This window comes from Capra hircus, chromosome 2 (genome assembly GCF_001704415.2).
Source record: "Capra hircus breed San Clemente chromosome 2, ASM170441v1, whole genome shotgun sequence".
NCBI lineage: Eukaryota > Metazoa > Chordata > Mammalia > Artiodactyla > Bovidae > Capra > Capra hircus.
Genome location: NC_030809.1, coordinates 101164331 through 101186226, shown reverse-complemented (window position 1 = coordinate 101186226; position 21896 = coordinate 101164331). Strand labels below are relative to the sequence as shown.

The window sequence follows — 21896 nt, the reverse complement described above, 5'->3', positions numbered from 1 at the left end:
TGATTTACTTTTTTTTTTCCCTGGGAGAAGAGATTGGCCAATTGACACTATGCAGCAATCAGAAAAGGCTCACTTTTGATCTTGCTGCTTGTGCAGCCGATGAAACGGCTCCTGCCATTGGTTAACTGCTGACAGTAATTTAATTAGATAGACATTAATTAGGATAATCACCTGGCTCCTGGTCGCAGCGATCATGGCAAATTGAAGGGGATGATTTTATTGTTGGTTTAGGGGGGTGGGGAATGTGTGTTGGTTTTACGTGAGCACTGTTGTGTCACCTTTAAGCTTTGTGACCACTGCTTTAGGAAGATTCAAAGATGTGCAATTTACTAAACATTTCCTACCTTCCCCCTCCCCCTCCTTTGGAGCTGAGGGGCGGAGGAGGGAATTCGACGATGCTAGGAGACTTTTCGGATCTGAATGAGCCAAATATTCAGTTGAATGTAACGATTTCAAGTGCAAAGTATACAAAGCGCGAGCCGGTGGCCTCTTCTCGCCCTGTAAAAGTTCCAGAGTCTGTCTTTTCCAGTTAATACAGAAGCACAAGACACCTGAGCCAGTCCTTTGTGATCAGGTCCTGCGTGTCCTCAACGAACACCCCCACCAACGCACACCCTTTTAACTCCATACAGAAATAAATAAATCACTGCTACTGAGCGCCACAGCCATGAAAGTGAGCGGGAAGGGGGAGTCGTGGGGGAGAAAAGCAATTCAGCCACCCCATCCACCCACCTCGGGAAGATTCGGTTTCTTGGTTGAGCACAGAAACAGTGACAATCAATGATCTCCTTTTTAAGTTTTGAAATAATCATAAGCTGTCGGGTTGAAGCGCCTTAATGTATTTGCAGTGATGTTTACGAGGTCTTTCCTAAATATTTAATCAGCGAGCTTGGTCGCAGATTATCTGAAGAGCATCTAACTGGGGGCAGGCGCCATGCATCCCTCAAGTCCCACTGCACTTCCTTCTCTCCGAGGTACGGCCTTGGCGACAGGTTCAAAAGCCTCGCCAGGAAAAGAAAGAGCCGAGTCCTCGCGCAAATGGGTTCGCTAGAAGCGCTGATCTGGGGAGACAGAGTGGAAGTGGTGTCAACGCAGTGATCTTTATGGAAGACTCGTGTGTGTGTGTGTGTGTGTGTGTGTGTGTGTGTGTGTGTGTGTAATGTTTATATAATCTGGAGGGGAGAAAAAGAATCCATGCCAATAATTTTAAAATGAGAAAGAATTTAAAGAGGGATAGAGAAAAGAACCAGTTTAAAAGGATGTTGGCACAAATAGATAGCACGAGGCCCAAAGCAACCCCGAGGTGTAAGAAAGAGATCTCATGGTACTGGTTCCACGGAGCAACTCAGTCTCCGCCCGAACCAGAGAGCCAAGAGCAGCAGAGGGTTCACCGCCCAAAACTGCTTCGCGTGGCGGGCACCCGCCAGCCCGCCCTCCTGTGGCTTTCCTGGGACGGCCGAGCCGCGCGGAAACCAGGAGGAGTGCAGCGCCGGAGCTCGGCTCGGTCCCGCGAGCTGGCTGGCGGGCCGGCTCCAGGCGGGGCACCGCGGGAGCCGGCGGCGGTAGAAGCCACCCCCGCGCTCGGCACTCGGCCCTAGGCCAGCCGCCTTGCTCCGCTCCATTGTCTAAGGTCTCTAAGCGGCCCGAGAGTAGGCTCCCCAGCACCCTGGCGATCACGAGGGGGAGCCGCCCGGATACCCAGGGAGCGCGGAGGCTGGCGCGTAACCCAGGGGGACACACTCTTTCCGTGCCGGAGGCTTGGCCTGGGCGCCTCCGCCCGGTGGAGCTCGTGCCTTCCTCCGAGAGTGTATCTGCCTTCCCCTCGCCCCCGCCGCTCCCAGAGGGAAAGGACGCCCGGGACACTGGGTGGGTCCTGCGCTTGATAGCGAGGGGGGTTGCCAGACTCGACCTGTGCCTACGCGGGCGCATTTGGAGAGCGCCGCCTGGGTGGGCCCAGCGGTCAGCGTCCAGCCCGGACTGCGCCCGGCTGGCGGTTCGGGCGCCTCGGCCGCAGAGGGCATCAGCTGTGGCCTCCACTACGGTGCTGCAAGCAAGATCCGACGCGGGCGGCCCAGGGCTGGAAGGGTTGATGACCAGATGTCCCAGACTCAAGCCGAGATAGTTTTCTGGGAGAAAAATACAGCCAGACCCCATTTTCCTTCAAAAAGCTTCATAAACAAGCAGGGGCTTAATTACTAAGGTGTTGGGAGGTGGGGGAAGGGACCATGGCAATGACATTATTGATGCTTTTTTTCCTCTTAACTCTATCGCCATTTCTCCTGAGAGCCTTTTGCCCTGTTTGGCCTACTGTTGCTTTCATTAATTTCTTTGTCCCTGAATGCCTTTCCACGGTTTCCAAGGTTGCCCACCTCCCACTCCCTCAGTGGGACAGCCTTAAGTGTGTAGCAAAAAAGGAGAAACTACCTGGGCTCTTTGTCAGGTTTTTTTATTCCTAGTACCCTGAGTTAGGTTTTTTAAAAAATGAAGAATGCTAAAATGACATGTTAAAGTTCAGAAGAGGGAGAGTGGACCTTCCTCAGTTTTTAAGGCATTGGATTAGAAGATGAACAGGAACACTCACTCAGATCATCAGGACTGCATTCAGTGATTCCTCAATACAGGTTTATGCCTTTAATATGCACGCTCAAGAAGGAAAACTAAGGTTTTTCTCAGGATCAGCACATCTGCTCTTGACACATACTTCTGTAGAGCTGGGCTTCCCAAACTTTAAAAGTGCATATGACCTTCACCAGGATTCTGGATTCTGATTCAGTAGGTCTGTATGTATGGTGAGCTCCCAGAAGACCCAGATGCTCCCTGTCCAAGCAGATCACACTGAACAGTGAGGCTGGAGTTTTCCATGCCCCCATACTAGTCTAAGAGGAAAGCAGGACATCTGAGGCAAGTTTTGGTTCTAGTGCAGCAAAATCCATAAATGTGCTCATATAAGCACTCAGGGAAACACACACATCTGAAGTGGCTTATAGAGCTTGGGGTTAAATAAGTTGCTTCAATGCCCGCCTAGGCTATCAGGCTGCTGCTGCTAGCTAAAATAGCTGTGCACTCCAAGACAAAGGTGTTCACAGAGCCTCTTCTTTGGGCATCCTCCTTTTGATGGACTTAAAATCTATAAAAATCTAGGTTTTTTGCTAGAAGGGATTTTGGTAAGGTTTTGAAATTGGGAATGTCTCCAGCATGAACCAAGTGGGAGAACGTGGTATGTGACTGTGTGAAGTCCAGGAAGATGAGGTGATCAAGTAAGAACAAAAGGCAGGCCTTGTATAAGCCTTCTCAGTCATTTTATTCACTCAGGAGCTATTTTTCAGGGGACTAAAGTGAAAGAAAAAAAGTTTCAAATGGAATGTTGAGAACAGCCCTTCGATTACTGAGACCTTCTTCTGAGGGCATATTGTACCAAAAAAAATCTTTACTAGCTCTCATGAACAGTATCTGTGAAAGAAGTCACAGAACCTTATCTATGTATGGGGGAAAATCATGTATTAAAAAAAACCCAGCTTGCACACAAGTTTAAAGCAGGCAAAAGGAAAACTCTACTAACTTCAACTCTTATATTTTAATTGTAAATGGCTGGCTGTTATAATCCCAACAATTAGTACATATTACATGTCCTACATAAAATATACCATTCACTGTCTTTAAAAGAAGAAACCACAGGACAATCAAGAAATACTCAAAACACCTTTCATTCCACCAAAAATGAGGCTGTGAAACATACTAGGAGTTTAAGCCAATTCCACTTAAGTTTCTAGCAACTTTTCATTAGGCTACCAAGGAAAGCCTAGGGTTATTCAAATAGGACAGTAATTTGGTTCATCATATTATTCATACCACCTTCAGCAGAGGCTAAGTCTCAATTCTAAATCCCCAAGTAAACTCCCCTTTAATGAAGCCTTAGAAACATTTTTACCCTATTTTCACAAAGGGAGAGACAGAATTAAATGTTATTTGTCTCCACACTTTTTGCACATTTTTTGGAGGCCCTGGTAGGGTACTGTCCAATGAATGAGTACTAATGAGAACAATTACTTATGTACATCAAGTTAGAAACAGGTTGAAATATCTCTGAAAACTGCCATCAGTCAAATTTTTGTCTTTATCAGGAAACTGGGTCCTATTCTCAGTTAATTTAAAATGAGAGAAAACAATGACAAACTTATTGCTTATGTGCTCAAGATATTAAATTCACATTATGGCTCCATTTCTCATTTTGCTTTGAAGACATTACACACCTTCTACAGCTGTCTCAGCTAAAGTCTAGTGAAGCAAGCAGTAAGCAACTAACTCCCAGACAATCTCAACATTGTTGGTGGAATGTACCCTTTAAAAAAAAATCACAAAAATCTAAATTTAAATTGCCTCCCTTTTCTTCTTATATTACTTATCTTATCTGAAATACTGGAAGTATAATGTGTGAACAAGATATTGAGTATACAATATTAACTTGTGACAAATACTTTTAATATGTCAACGTTTTTCTGGGTTACTCACTAATGAGGTAGCCACTCATTAATGGCAGTCATTTTACATTTGTGAAGTTTTGTTATCATACCGATGTTTTGTGTTATCTTATATTCCAAAGGGAAACATATCGTTGTGTGAGATTTCTAGAGCACTGTCAAATGTTATTCTGTCAATTCCACCCAGTGCCAAAAAGACCTCAGGAGACATAGATTGTAAATGTATTTTATTTTGTAAGCAACAATCAAAATATATTTGTGTTACTGATTTCTTCAAATATTAAACGGGATCTTAACAAAATTTGTCCACTTTGATGTGTTCTTATACAACTTTGGAATCTGCAAAGACCCTGACTAAAGGAATAGAAGTAATTGCACAATGGAGAGTGAAGGTGTTACAGTGCTGCAAATGATGCCAGATGCCTTACTTTTAGCCAAATGCACCTTCAGAGGTCCCTTGATTTTGAGCATTAGGAACAACAGAGGACTATACACTGAAAGTATCACTAAAAGCTTTTTCCATTACTTTATTTAAATACAACAGTATCCAACATAGCTGCTAAACACTGGACAATATTTGAAGTCATAAGTACATCCACATGTTCCTCCAAATGACGTTTGGGGTCCTAAAGGAAAAAAAGAATAAGGAAAGGGAAAAAAAAACAAGAACCATATTACTGGTAGACGAATTGCTTAGATTTTCTTTTCAGTAGCTGATGAAATCGGTAAAGAAAGCCAAACTTAAATGTATATATGTATTTTAAAATTTTGTTTTCCTAATATACTATTACATTTTCAGGATTACTAAATCTGTTAAAATATTAAGGAGCTGATAAAATAAATGAAAGGTATATTTACACAATGTTATGATTGCAGCAGAAATTATAAACAGTCACAAGGAATTCTATACAGTTTGAAATCATCTGATAAAAAAAGTTAAGAGCATTTTATATGTATGTATAAACCTGATTATAGGTGTATATTTTCTGCCATTCACATATATTCAATGTCTGAGAGGGTACTTTGCTTAAAACAGACATATATCAATAGACAAGAGTTCAATGTGAATCTCACCACTTCCTCTATAATTTTAATTTAATTTCTATATGATTTTAATATTTCACAAATAGTACTTTAAATCAGAAATACTCTTGGATCAAAAGTCACTATTAGTAACTTAAAAATTTAAATACAATTTGGATCAATTCTAAAATGTTAAGAATATTTCATGTAGCTATTTTGAAAAAAATGTATCACAGAAAAGAATATAGATACAATCTGTTAATTTAAACCTGATCAAATTTGTATTTGAAATATAAGTTTAAAATAAGGCTTAAAGTTGCACTGTAATAAAAGGAAGTTAAATTAAAATGCTTAATATACATTTATGTTTAAGGCTGAGCTGATTAAAATATTTCAGCTAAAAACTTAGGGTATACATTGTACAAAATAAAAAATTCTCAATTAAAGCATTATTTTCTTATATGAATTGCTAAAATACCAAGAATCCTAACTTTAAAAAAATGTTCACCACTGAAATTACTTCTTGGCTGTTGCTTTCTGAACTACAATTTCAATACGTTGATTTCTTTAAAACACCCAGAGATACAACACGCTACAGATAATTTCAAATAACTAGCCCATAATATTAAATTTTCTTAAGTTAAAAAAAAACAAGCCTTAGGGCATTTTAGGTGAATGAGTCTAACACTGGCGAGAGAAAAAGACACTTGTCTGATTCCATTATAGCCAGTTTTGCCTTTGCCACGCAGTAGGCCAAACCAGTGAAGTACGATATTTTAAAAAATGATTCTGATGATTATTAAACTTTGCAATCATATATTTTTTCAGTTTCACTTTTAATTTACTCCTTTTATTTGCTGCTAACTGTTAAATTGAATCTACATCAAGAAACTACAGCATCAGAGTTATTTATTCAAGAAATAGTTACTGAATGCTAGGTTCCAAGTTGGTGATCTAATATTACGTATTATAATAAAATATGTAGTGGGAAAAGACAACAAGGGTGACTGTATCATACCGGATGAAAGAATAAGATGAATTATATCTCATTTGGTTTTGGAGGGTTTCTACTGTTATTTAAACCATAATATTCAGAATGCAGTGGGATTTGACTTCATCAATTATGATATTTAAGTTAGAACCTTTGCCCCTACTGCTCTATTGGAGTAACTGGTTTTGCAGCAAATTGGTAACACACTTCCCGCAGTTATCTACATTACTTCTTGTGGCAGCTGGGTGATTCTTAGAGATTTCCCATCCAAGAATGGTCCTGGCCCAAACCTACATAGCTTGTGAGATGTGATGGGATCAGAGCATATGGTAGGATGGCTGAAAGCAAAGACAGCTTAGTGTCTTGCATCTGAAATATCAAGATTCTGCCAACATCAGCAATATGATAACCATGTTCCATGAAATGAAAAAATGTAATCAACATTCTTTAAAAAACAGTCTAATTAATCTGTAGATTCTTTTAATTGGTTGATGTGTTCCCCCCCAACCTTCAGAAAAATAGGAACTAAAATATATATTTCATCTTGGTAAAGTGAAAGAGCAAATACATGAAACCCTTTCTCTTCACTCAGTAAAATCCAACAGGGCTTTAAGCTTTCTCAAGAATATTACCTATAAATTTAAGTCTACATATTGACAGATTATATATCATTTTAAAAACTGTTATGTATGAAATAAACCCACCATTCTATTATCTTCAAGGATAATATTATTTCAGATAAAAATAATACTTGGAAAAGTAACTCAGGATGCAAATTTCCTAATTTATTTCTATTATTTTCACTAAAGATAGTATCTCATAGGTATATATTTGTGATTTACTTCTCTATAGCTGGCAAAAAGACTCGGACATCAAATAATTCAGTGACTTTTAAATAGCATCACATTTACATGACAGAAGAAAAATGTAGAGTGAACACAGGGGGAAAAAGAAACCATACAGGCTCCAAAATAGTTTTAACTCTCAAGAACATGTTATTATGTGACTATATAACCTATTATAGTACACCTCACCTGCTTGCCAACATTCTTTATTGCCAGTTGTTCAGGGGTCATCTTATCTTCTTCTTCTACAGCCTGTGATTGAAACACAAAGGACAGAGTTTCAAAGTCTAAATGTGCTTTTCCTACTGCAAAATAATCAAAGATGATGATGATCATTAATTTTCATTCACAGTAGCTTTTATTCAAGCAATTTATTGGGCAAAAAAGCAATTCTGCTAATCCTTCAGGGTAATAAAAACTATCACCACCTTCATTTTGAAAACAGACTTAAGAAATTTGTCCAAAAAATCCCCCAAAACAGAAAATATCAAATTGGATCACCAAATGGAAGTGTTAACCATTTGAAAACTGTTATGGAATTATCTGATGGATGGCTACACTGGAAGAAGGAAGAACGTAAGGCAGCTGCTTGTGGCACTGGGGCACTAATTAGTTTATTTTGTCTTCTTTTTCTACTTTCTGTATGTTTCTCCCACAATTTCCTATTATTTTTGTCTCCTTTTTCTTGTCAGCCAAACCCATGCATACCCATTATCTATTAGGAGGCTTCCCAGGTGGCACTAGTGGTAAAGAACCCATCTGCCAAGGCAGGAGACCTAAGACACACAAGTTCAATCCCTGGGTGGGGAAGATCCCCTGGAGGAGGGCATGGCAACCTACTCCAGTATTCTTGCCTGGATAATCCCGTGGACAGAGGAGCCTGGCAGGCTACAGTCCAAGGGTTCACAAAGAGTCAGACACGACTGAGCAACTAAGCACAGCACAGCAAGACACTTAGGATCAAGGACCTGCTGCTGACTTTTGATCCACACCTAACAGATCATATAGTATCTTCCCTTAATACTTTCACATATTTAAATCTCTAAAAGTAAAATATGTATTCAGAAAAATATCTCATTTCTCCACATGATTTTTCATAATCATGAAGAAATAGAGTAATCTGAGGTTTTCGCCACCAAAAAATTACTTGAATTAAATGCCAAATCAAGTAAAAATTAAGTCAATCAAACCATATAAACAAATCACTTTCTACTATTTTCAGAGTCAGCTACAAACGTTTATGTGTACGATCATAAATTTTCTAGCAGAATAATTTTGAAATAATTACAGCATTTATATTAGCTACCACTCTTGCCCTCTACCCTAATAATGGCACCACCACATAAACTCTTTATTGAGAATTCTAAATTTAAGGAACCTCCTCCTTAACAGTTTTGAGTATGCCATTGCCTGAAACTAGGACTCTGCATCAGGTGAACTCCGAGTCTATGATTTATTCATAGCATTTTAATAAATGGAAAATGAAGAAAATTTAAGTATCATCAATCTTAAGAAATAATACCACAGCACTTAATATGGTTACAAAGAGTGGGGGGTGGGCGGTGAGAAGGTAGGGGTAGAAAGCGGGAAACCAAAATCCCAGTGAGGGTTAGATTTGGATACTCTTAACTTAATAATCTCACAGCTGCCAAATTTCTTCATGTGTGAACAATGAACATGTAGGAAATGCAATCATCAGACATTTCCCATAAACTGGGAAGTTTGGCTGCATTTCACACCTTCTTAATAGTTTTGTAAACAGAGAACTTGAAAATGAGCAAAGATGGCAAGTATCTAATTTTATAAATGGACAAACTATCTGGAGAATTTTCCCCAGTAGAACCAGCCTAAAGAGAAAAGATGGTGAATAAGTATTGTATCTATCTACTGATTATTAAAGGATCCTTATTTACAACACATCATTAGGAAATATATTTATGACTCATAAGACTGAAAGAAGAGAAAATAAGTTAATAACACTCCAAATCCAGAATTCCCTAGACAGAGAATATGTTCATTTTCAGAGTCAGATGTCACTCATTATTCTTAGCTAGTTAAAACAAGGATCTCCAAAATTGTGTCTCCCATTATCTTAGTGTCTTACATACATGTAAGCACTGGCAACATATAAAAAGTTTGTCTTTCTAAATTACCTTTACAAATCATGACACTGTATCTTACCAATCTGAAAACATTAGATGAATGGAACAATTCACATGAGTTTGTACTCTATATCCATTCAGTGTTAGTTGTTCCATGCTCATGCCAACAATAGTACTTTACAGTATTGGAAGGAGGTAAGGGTTTTGGAATTTGGCTCAAATACCAATCCATGTACAAAACAGTTATTATGCAGTATTCTGGAGTGTTGCAAATATCAAAGATGGCAGACATGCAAAGATGAAAGTAAAAAACCACATAAAGCACTGATCTTATTTGAAAGGTTAAACAGAATATAAAAATAAAAAGAATATAAAAAGCTCTCACTCAGTTTTTTAAATCTTTTATATAATTTAACCACTTTACCAATTAGTTTTTCCATTTCCAATAATTAAAAGAGAGAGTTCACAAACTCTTTGAGAAGTGCAGATGGTAAAAAGTACTCCCAGCCATAGATGCCATCTGGAAAATGAGGAGCAGCTGTAGATTTAGGCATATACGAAGGTTGCAAACCCCCATGACAAAAGAGTAAGCACATCTCTTACATTCTGAGATAGACCAGATCATCACAGCAAACCCCTAAATATTTTCTCCATCTACCTAAGCTACCTTTATCACTTTACTACTCTGGGCAAGACCAGTTTGTCTTCATTCTGGCTAGTCACCAGGGAAAATTAAGAAATGGTACCAGCAGAAACAAATGAAATTCAGGCACAGGCAATGTCCTCACTAGGGGAACTTCTGTGTTTATGGCAACTTCTGTGATTTGGCATCAAATTTTGCTTTTGCATCCGTGCTCTTCGGTTTACTCAACCAACAAAAAAGCACTGAAAATGTTTGTGGCTATTCACACTAGAAACGTTTTTAACAGTTTATCAACAAAGACCCCCAGATGGCTATCCCATCATGCACGGTCTGCACAGTTCTAAGAAATTCCTGGAACTTTGTCTGTTATGTTATCACAATCCCCTCAGATGTACCCCTTTTCTTAAAGAGGCTTTTACCAAACCCATTAATCTCACTGTCTTTTTTCTGGTAATGGTCAGATTTCTCAAATGGAAAACCTCTGTTTTAAATTTGACCATTTTATTTTCCCTTTGACAAACATGGGTTGGATCCTTGGCACTTCATTAATATGATTTTAAGGATCTCGCCACCTTGTAAATTCCAATAGATTCCGTTTCCCTGGACTTTCTGAAGACCTTTTCTAATACACCCTTTTCTTTTTTAATTCTTTCCTCTGCTTTTATGACATCATGTCTCTTATTTCACTTTACTGTTGTTCAGTCACTAAGTCGTGTCTGATTCTTTGCAACCCCATGGACTGGAGCGTGCCAGGATTCCCTGCTTTCACTATCTCCCAGAGTTTGCTCAAACTCATGTCCATTAAGTTGGTGATACCAAGCAATCATTCTACCCAAGCCCATTTCTTGGGCTTCTTTTTTTCCCTTTGACATGTTTGCTGTATTCACTCTATAACATGCCATGCTCCCAATCAAGCACATGCTTTATAAAAATCACGTGTATGGTGTATTATTTCATTACTTAACAATCTCTGCATAACTGCCAGTCAATGTAACATAGGCATTTTAGTTTTTTCTTGATTTTTATACAGTCAATGAATTGACTACTTAACTGAAAATCACATTATGGGTTATGAGGATTGAGAGTAAGTTTAAAGAAATGGCTTTTATAAAACATACTTGGGAAAGCAAAATTAACAAACATGAAACAATTAGAAAACTCTCTGAGAAAGTATTACAGGTGTGAATATGGAGAACAAAAAAATGGGTTTCCTACAATCACTAGCAATTAAACGTTAACATATACATAGTAATTTACAGAATCCTTAAAACATTCCAGTGAAATAGTTAATCTACATTTTTACATAAAGAAATTAGGCACTATCTCCTTCCTATATGTTAATTACATCAATATTTATACTATAAATTTTCTTTCTAACTCTCCTTTTGAAAGTGCTTATAACACTCCAGTACATTTCATGCATGTCCTCAAGAGTAGAATTTTCATAATTTTATATATTAGTAAGTAACTATTAAGTACTCACTACAAGTAAGACAGTTCTTCAAGAAGGTCACATTTGAGGTTTACTTTACCTGCCTATAAATCACAAATTATAATACAGTATGAAACAAACAAACAAGGAGTATACTCAATGAATGATGGGGACACACAGCCAATAATAAGACACAATAAAATTGTGACTTAAATATAGTCCTATCTATCTCCAAAGACCTCAAAGCAACATTCATGGCAATTTGGGAAATAATTTGTTTTTAATGACACATTCAGGGAAGCCGAATAAAGCAAACCCATGGTTTATTAAGTGACCCTGAACAGTGTAAATTCTAAAAATACTAGAAGGAATCCAACTTTAAAATGTAATTATATAAAACATATAAAATAAACAGCATATGTGTGTGCCCATACAAGTGTTGTATGCGTAACAGAAACTGTAGTTTAGCTTGTAGAAAAAATTTCTATGGCAGAGTCTACTACTAGTTACATACCCAATATACGTCTTTTCCTCCTTTTGTAATATAGCCTTGATTTTATTAAACGCAGCTATGCTCCCAGATAAAAGACTGTATTATAGAGCCTTTCTCAAAGCGAAGTATGTCCACTTGATTAAGTTCTGCCAATGAGATATAATCAGAAGTGCTGTGTGGGACTTATAGAAAGGATCCTGAAAAGGAACTGATTTATCTGAGGAGTATCCTTTTTTGCCCCTGCATTGAAACTCAGATGGGATGGCTAAAGCTTTAGCAACCACCAGGAATCACGAGGAAATACAAAGGACAAAAGCCAATATAGGGAAAGTGGGGCAAAAGATGGAGATATCTGGGGTGTGCAGGAATTTCAAAGTTTCACATGGCCTTGAACTGCAAGAGATATACACTCCTATCTTGTTTAAGCCATTGTTACTTCAAGCTAACACAATCTTGGTTATAAATAAAACATACTTGGTGCAAAAACTGAAAAAAATCCAGGATTTACATGAAGTATAAAATTCCCCTACCGTCCACCTTGGAGGTAACACTGTTAACAGCATAATACATTGAGTTATATGAGAGATAGGTTATCACTGGAAAATGGAGGGAAGGTAACATAGCAGGAACTTTTAATATTGCTACACAATTTCATCTTATATATATAAGTTTAAAATATTTCTTTAAGTTAGTACTTATAGAATTTCATTCTTCATAATAAACCCTTAAAAGAGAACATGTTAGCTTAAAGAGCTACATGCACTTAAAAGTGAAAGATAAAATGGGAGATGGCCTTAAAAAATGTCATATATCAATCTTTATTTTCCCACTAGTGGCACATTCTCCCAAACCACTTTTTTTCTATTTGAAAAGAAAAAAGAAACTACTTATATTATTAACTTTTTCTTTGAATACTTTATAATAAAGTTGAACTTTTTTTCATGTTTATATGCCACTTGTCTTCAGTGAGTTTTCCAGTTTTGTTATCAATTTATTATTGTTTTTTTAAATTATTTTGTAGGAATTATGTGTCTATTATGTACTCTTTGGATACTAGCCTTTTCTGCATTATAGGTATAAATATTTTCTGCTGGCTGGACTTCTAACAAGCATCCAATAAATGTCATTTTTATTGCAGACAAACTTTATTGTTAATCAAATATTTAAAAGCTCACTGATATTTTTACTAATAGTAAAGTAACCTTTGGGAAGCTTGACCGCATCTTTACAAATATTGAGTCTTCCCTTACAGAAACAAGGGAATCTATTCACAAATGCTTTTTTTTTAAAACTGTATTTCAAAGAAGTCATATATATTTATACATTTACATTTTTATGGTAGTTATTCCTAAGTATTTTGTAATTTTGGATGCTACTGTGAATTGATTTGCCTTTTATAACTCATTTCACCATATGTAACTGCATGGTTACTGTAACCTATATAATTCTCAATCATAATAGTTCTAATAGTCTTCTAGTTTAGTTTCATATATTTCTATGTTTGATTGCAAACATATCTTATCATACTTAAATAATGATAATCTGGCCTGATTTCCTAATATTTATATATTATTTTGTTTTTCTTATCTTATTGCACTAGCGTAAAACAAGACTTTCTTATTTAATACAGCTACTTTAGTAAACCAAATGTAATCATGTAATTACTTATTTTATGTTACATAAAAGTTGTATCCAAACTTTCTTTCAGGTTACTAAGCAGGAAGTTTTTCTACCCAAAATGTAAACTATCAAATCTCTGAATTTATAGGGCCACATGTTTGAAAGCAAAGTAGATTTTTATGTTTTTATGCTATTCTTAAAAATGTCTTCTACAATTCCTTTTTTCACTGGCATACTTATTTACAAATATCTAATCAAATATTATCAGTCTTGAAATACTGATGCATCTTGGCATGAATAAACTAGTAGATTTGAAATAAAAGAGTTGTGGGTGTTGAAGTTCAGTAATTATAGAGAAATCAACAATTAACAGTCAAGCAGAATCTCAGCGTGGACTTCAGACTTGAAATCAAAAAGTTGATATAAAAGAATTTAATTAATTTTCTAACCTTCTTTCACTTTCAGAGCTAACTGGCACCTAACTATAATTACCTTAGTTTAAAACGCCAACCAATTAAAAAGAATACTATGAGGAACTAGTTGTATGGGCCTTTCTTTTTATATTTTAAGTGTTACTAAAAACTCCACCACATTCTCTTTCAATCACAGAGGGAATTACAGCCCCAAATTTGGACTCCTTCATATCACAGCTTACACATTGTTTTCATTTTATAACCAAACCTTACAAGTTTTTGAGTACTACAGAGATTTTTTAAAACTGTAAAATAGGAAAAACTTCTGTGGATGGGCAGCAGTAACCATAAATAGGTTATTTCCTGGCAGTGATACCAATAAGAATTTATTTAAACTTGTAATGTTACAGAGAAATGAAAACCATTCCTACAGTCTGCTGAATAATAACTTAAGTCTTAACTTTTTAATTTATAAAAGTTAACTGTTTTAAATATGATAAACAATTTCTTTAATCTCTACAACATATACTAGAAACATTATATATATATTTCCCTATAATCTAGAACCAATGGAGATTTCTAGCTGGAACACTATATATAAATCAGGGCAATGCTCTTCAAGTGAAAAGTGAAAGTGAAGTCGCTCAGTCGTGTCCGACTCTTTGCAACCCCACGGGCTGTAGCCTACCAGGCTCCTCTGTCCATGGGATTTTCCAAGCAATAGTACTGGAGTGGATTGCCATTTCCTTCTCCAGGGGATCTTCCCGACCCAGGGATCGAACCCAGGTCTCCCGCATTGTAGACAGACGCTTTACCGTCTAAGCCACCAAGGAAGTCTGCTGGATTTTAGCTTGTATGGGCCCATCAGCATTTTTTGCAAAGTTCTCCATTCTCTCAAAAGACTGGTTGTTAACTCTTGGCAAATCTTATACACTATCTCTTGGCTAATATTTTGTAAGATGTCTTTAAATTAAAAAGAAAAAAAAATTTTTTTTTTTGCTGTGACAACTAATATCAATTTTAACTGTCTCCAAAAGCTCTAACCCTTGCTGTCAATTTTTAGTCCCACTTAGTGAACTGCTTATTTAAACTCTATTTTTCTTTTTTGCCACACGGTGGCTTGTGGGATCTTAGTTCCCTGACCAGGGATTAAATCTGTACCCTCAGCAGTTAAAGTGTGGAATCCTAACTAATGGACTGCCAGGGAATCCCTTCCTTGTTCAGTCTCTTTATATCCTTTCTCGACCTTTCAGTGCATGCATGTGTGCTAAGTAGCTTCAGCTGTGTCTGACTCTGTGCGACCTTATGAACTATAGCCCACCAGGCTCCTCTGTCCATGAGATTCTCCAGGCAAGGATACTGGTGTGTTTTGCCATGCTCTCCTCCAGGGGATCCTCCTGACCCAAGGATCAAACCTGCATCTCCTTCACTGCAGGCAGATTCTTCCCCAGGGAAGCCCCTCAATCTTTCTACTTCTACTTAAATTGGAAATGTTAACAGTGTTAACATACTTCAAGTTACCTAGGCAGGGGAACTTTAATTCATCTTTGAGTCCTTCTTCTTTCACCTCATCTATCCAACTGGCACATTTTATTTTATTATCTGTTGATACCTCTGTTCCTACTACCTACCACTGCTATAATCCACACAGACACTTACTACCTTTGGTTTGGGTAACAGGAAGTTCCTCCTAAGAAGAATTTCCGTTTCAAATCTCCTCTTAGAATACTTTCTTCTATACTCTTGTTAAATTATGTTTCCAAACTCAGGTTCTGGGTATATCATGACCCTAATCAAAAAATAAACTATCCAGACTGTTACTTGACTTCAGTAATTAAAAAATCTCTATTCCCCACTATTTACCCTTTTATGTACACGCTTCTTAAGTACTCTACCCAAACACAGCTTCCTAAAGATGCCCTTGCCTATTTTGTCTCAGAGTCTTTGCTCATGACATTCAGCTGGCTTGGGGTAACATTTCTTTGTATTTCCAAATCTTACTCATGCTTTAAGGTCTAGTTCAAACATTATTATTTTCTGAAACAGTATCCTGGGTCCTTCCCAGCTAAAAGGAAAAAGCTTTGAACTACAGGACTTCACCTGCACTTCTCTACGGCAGTGTTCTCTACGTTCTAACTTGAATGGGTATACAAATTTCTTGGAAATCTTGTTAAAATATAGATTCTGATTTAGCAGGTCAAAGAGCCTGCATTTCTAACAAGATTACAAGTGAAACTGATGCAGCTGGTCTGTGGAAAATTTGAATACTAAGGTGTTATCAAACACACCAGTTATGGTCTAGTACTCTGGTACTGCACTTTTCTTACTGCTCTTATTTTCCTAAAAATGAAGGAAGAATCCCTGTTTTCACTGAAAATTGTTCAGAAGATATTTGATAAATATTTGTAACCATAACACTGTACATACAGTATGTATATATGTTTTACAAATCACAGATTTTCGATCCTTTAATAGATCACAAGCTGTATGTCCATGTACATAGTATGTATATATATAACTGAAACAGAATGAAATCAAGTCAAATGAGAAAGAAAATAGAATATATCATTTGTAAAAGGGTAAATATTGTTTCATAGAACTTCTGTTGTAATCCCTGGAGAAGGGAAAGGCTACCCACTCCAGTATTCTGGCCTGGAGAATTCCATGAACCGTATAGTCCCATGGGCTTGCAGAGAGTCGGACACAACTGAGTGACTTTCACTTCACTTTACTTCTGTTGTAATATATACACATACATACAAATACATTGCATGAATTGGGTTGAAATGTAAAATCTATTCTTTATATGGATTTTTGTCAAAAAAGTAGAAAAACATGTTATGAGTTGAACCATGTCTGCCCTAAAAGGATACATTGAAAGCATAACCTTGGTTATAGCTTAGAATTATGCTGCCACAAGCCAAAGAATACCTGGGGACCAGGAGAAGCTGGAAAAGGAAAAGAAGGACGCTCCCCTGCTAGAGGCTGCACAGGGAGTAAGGCCCCCCCAATACCTTGGCTTTGGACTTCTAGCTTCAGATTGTAAAAGAACAGAAATCTGTGAATAAAATATTATCGTGACCACGTATATTTGTGTGTGTGTGTGTGCATGTGGATCAGTCTTTCAGTCACATCCGACTTTTTGTAACCCTCTGGACTATACCCTGCCAGGCTCTTCTGACCATGAGATTTCCCAGGCAAGAATACCGGAGTGGTTTGCCATTTCCTATTCCAGGGGATCTTCCCGAACCAGGAATCGAATCCAGGTCTTATATGTCTCCTACATTGGCAGGTGGATTCTTTACCACTGAGCCACCTGGAAAGCCCCACATACACTTTAGCGTACAATAAACATTTTTAGGAGATTCTCAAAATTATAACTTTTCTTATATCCTCATATGAAGTGGTCTCCCCTTGCTCTTCTCCTTTATATCATCCTGTTTGCTGTCTTCACAGCACTAATTATAATGTATTGTGTTGTGTTTATTTGTTGACTTTCTGTTTCCTCTGCCAGAAAATAAATACCACGAGGATAGGTCTTATTTCTTACTATACCCCCCGAGCCTGACATCTAGCTAACTGGTTTCCAATAAATACTTATTTAATGAAAAATAGGAAATTTCACGTTACATGTTATGAAGTGTTAAATGCTACTGTTGTTCACATCCCCTTGTTCCTCCTTCCCTTCCAAGAAAAAGTCCTCTGAGTAATGGAGAGATTTCAAATGTACAAGACCATTTTACACGGTCTACAACCGGGGCTGGCTAACTACAGGCCATGAGCCAAATCTCGCTGGATGCCAATTTTACTAAGACACAGCTTCACGCATTCCTTTGTGTATTTATTGTCTGTGGCTACTTTTGCTCTGTAATAGCAGAGTTGAGTAGTTGCAACAGACTGGATGGCCGGGATGGCCTGTAAAGCCTAAAATATTTACTGTTAGATCTATGAAATAGGCCACTCTGCTTTTAACTGTTTATATAATGCCTGATATCTAACTGCACATATTCCAAAGGTTATAAGAAATAAATGCTGAAAGTAAGTTTTTACCTTATTGTAATTTTTTGCTAATTCCAACATCTCTTTTACCACTGATTCATTATGTTTACAGTGTTCACTGTAGTCCTGAAGTGTCAAACCTTCCATCCAACTCTTCTTATGCAAATTTAATAACATCTAAAAAACATAAAGAAAAATTAATTATGCTTCTATACTGAAGAAATTTCCTTTATGTCTTGAAAAACAACTTCACGAACAACTTTGGAATTAATGACTTTAAATTTAATTTTATTAATTTAAATAAACCCTAAAGAGTATCCTCCTATATTTATATTAACAAAACTCTAAGGAATACTCCAACCCCATGGCCTTTGCATTTGCTGTCCCTCTGCCTCAAAGGCTGTTTTCTTTATCTTTCTATAGCTTACTTTTCTCACTTCCTTAAGAGATAGATGCCACTTCTCACCACCTTATAAAAAAGCCACTCCACACTATCCTAAACATCTTTCTTTCCTTAACCTGTTTTGTTATTTTTATAACACTATAAACAGCTGAAACTTGTGTTTTCTTCTTTAGTGCATTTCTTTCTCACTAAAGAGAAATCAACAGGGCAAGGACTTTAATTCAAGATCACCAAGGTCTAGATTCTAGAATCTAGATCATAATCTAATCATAGCAAATAATCAATAAGTATATACTGAATGAATGAAACTACTATGTTATGCATAGGATCTCTAACAGTTCATATAGCCCAGCTTTCAAATACCAAGATAAGGAGGTAAATGCTCCTATTTACTGAATGACTTTGTGTCAGTCTTTCTGAGCCTTTGTTTACAGTATCTATGAATTGAAGGCTTGTACATAATCTCCAAGTTTCCTTCAAATTCTAATATTCTGTCTATAACTTCTTAAATTTAAACTATGTCAGAATGAAAAGTCATAAAACTGGGAAGAAAATCAGATTCATCCAGTTTGCAATCACATCAGCAAACTAGGATCAGATCCTATTAATGATCAAGGAACTAAACACCTTAGCTCATTATTTCTTAAATTGGACTCCTAGTTCTGAATACATATTCTTGAAATTCATCAGTTTTCAAGTTCAAATTCCTAAGACAGTTTTTCTTAAAGTCCTATTCTATAAATAATGTCCTTCAGTTGAGGACTACCAGTGAAGAAGAAGAGTTTTCTAAATGATAAAATTACACAAGATCAAAAAAATGGTGGCTACAGAATGATTGATGTTTTCTTGCTATGAAAACCGGTATACTTTATTTAACTTTTTATTTTATACTGGGGTGTACCAATCAGATTCAGGGGAACAGCAAATGGACTCAGCCATACCTATACATATAACCATTCTCCCCCAACGTCCCCTCCCATCCAGGCTGTCATATACCATTAAACAGAGTTCCCTGTGCTATACAGTAGGTCCTAGAAGCAGTATACTTTAAGTGAGATCCACAAGGCATGAGGCTCTAAAGACATAGTCAGAAGTGAGTTTAGTTTAAAAGAACTGTTTGCAGCTAAAATCAGTACAAAGTTTTCCTTATGCTGAAGAATAAGCTACAAGTCAAAATCACCTATGAGAACTTTCAAGACACAAAAGCTCCAAATTCCCTGATTGCTCCCCTAGGGCTCACGGAGGCAAGTGTAGTTTGAAAACACCTGGAAAACTCCTGCACATGTAGCCCAATTTCTTTGACTGCTTCCCATCTTCACCATGGATAATGTTTTAGAAAATACATCTTCAGGAAATTTTGGTGCAGTTGCAACTACCAATGTTATAAGAAAGTGAAAGTGTTATTCGCTCAGTTGTGTCCAGCTCTTTGTGACCCCATGGACTGTAGCCCACCAGGTTCCTCTGTCCACGGAATTCTCCAAGCAAGAATACTAGAGTGAGTTGCCATTTCCTTCTCCAGGGGATCTTCCCAACCCAGGGAATGCTATAAAGCTATAAATGCTATATAGCTATATATACCAATGTTATAAAGCTACCTATGATTGTTGAGAACAGGCTTTTTGTACACTTCAAAAGAAAACCAAAAAATTTCCCAAAGAGCAGAATATCCCACCCTGCCTGGACAAGGATTGCACTGGGCCCCTCAGGTAAGACTTGGAGTTAAGTATACAGGTTGGTGGGACAAGAATAAAGGCAGGGGCTTTTGACATTAAGAAAGCACATGAACTGAGCTATGCTAGGAACATAAATATACTATTAATTAATTATTTATATGTGTGCTTCTTTTATATCAAGGATGGTAGCTAAGGTATCAAGAATGGATACTATAAAAGAAAGAAGAAAAAGAAAGTCTCATGTAATTAGATGGATATTTCCAAACAGTTGGGTCTCAGATATAAGACTGACAATATATTTATAATATATTTATGTATCTGAATGAATTTTTCAGTTTGTGTCTGAGTGGTACCCTTCTACCCATGGCCTGCACCTAGTCTACATAAAATTAAAACAAGTGTTGAAAGTGTACTTTAACTAACTCTACCAAAGCTGGTATGAACTTTGGAACAAAAGCAAACAGATGGAAGAGAGCTTTATGGCTCTGTGTCTCCCCTCAGATCAAGGAAGAACTGGCCCCCTTCAGCACCTCACTCAAAACCATGCTCAAGCACCTAGGACCTTTGAGGGAGTTTATTGGTGGCTTAGAAGTTTTAAATCAATAGTTTATAAAACTTCAGAAAATCTTACATGGCACATGCTCCCCACAAAATATAAATGAGCCAGAAAATGGAAGTGATTTGGTTGAAAGAGGGAGTATTATAGGGAGCCCTCTTATTTCACCTCCCACACACCATATGCACTAGAATCCCTTCTAAGGTAACTCTGTGGGGAACACTTTCAACTCGTAAGAAGATCTTGTTTACTACTGATTACTTATCATGTTTGAACTTCAGAGTGCATGTAGCATTCAAAGTTTATTGGCTGTCAACAGTACTCATGCTCTTTAAGACTTTTTAAAGTCTTTCTCAGAGAGAAACGCAAGAAGCCTATTTGGAGGATGACCAATTGCAGTAATAAAGAAAGAAAACAGCAATTCAGATTATAATTTCAAAAAGCAATAGGCAGAATATTTCTAACTAGTTGAGAGAAAAATGAACTCAAGATAACTCTAAATTAGTAGAAGCTAAAGAATGCTAATTTACCAAGATCCTAGGTAATTTGTAAAGTATCAAATTTTACCCCCAAAAGATGTCCTTTTCATTATAGGGGACTGGAATGCAAAAGTAGGAAGTCAAGAAACACCTGGAGTAACAGGCAAATTTGGCCTTGGAGTACAGAATGAAGCACGCCAAAGGCTAATAGGGTTTCCAAGAAAATGCACTGGTCATAGCAAACACCCTCTTCCAATAACACAAGAGAAGACTCTACACATGGACATTACCAGATGGTCAACACCGAAATCAGATTGATTATATTCTTTGCAGCCAAAGATGGAGAAGCTCTATACACTCAGCAAAAACATGATCGGGACCTGACTGTGGCTCAGATCATGAACTTTTTATTGCCAAATTCAGACTTATATTGAAGAAAATGGGGAAAACCACTGACCATTCAGGTATGACCTAAATCAAATCCCTTAGGATTATACAGTGGAAGTGAGAAATAGATTTAAGGGACTAGATCTGATAGTGCCTGATGAACTATGGATGGAGGTTCGTGACATTGTACAGGAGACAGGGATCAAGACCATCTCCATAAAAAGAAATGCAAAAAGGCAAAATGGCTGTCCAAGGAGGCCTTACAAATAGCTGTGAAAAAGAAAAGGAAACACATAAGCATCTGAATGCAGAGTTCCAAAACATAGCAAGGAGAGATAAGAAAGGCTTCCTCAGCGATC

General features: G+C 37.2%; 1 protein-coding gene across 1 annotated transcript in view; it reads right to left on the bottom strand.

Moving 5' to 3' along the window:
- PSMD14 (proteasome 26S subunit, non-ATPase 14) overlaps positions 4689-21896 on the bottom strand; it is a 103152-nt gene continuing 85944 nt past the window's right edge. The window contains exons 10-12 of the mRNA XM_005676052.2: positions 18091-18216; positions 7527-7589; positions 4689-5104 (exon numbers count right to left, since the gene is read on the bottom strand). Of these exons, the coding sequence (XP_005676109.1) occupies positions 5006-5104; positions 7527-7589; positions 18091-18216 (288 nt within the window). The 3' untranslated portion in view covers positions 4689-5005. The remainder of the gene's footprint in view (positions 5105-7526; positions 7590-18090; positions 18217-21896) is intronic.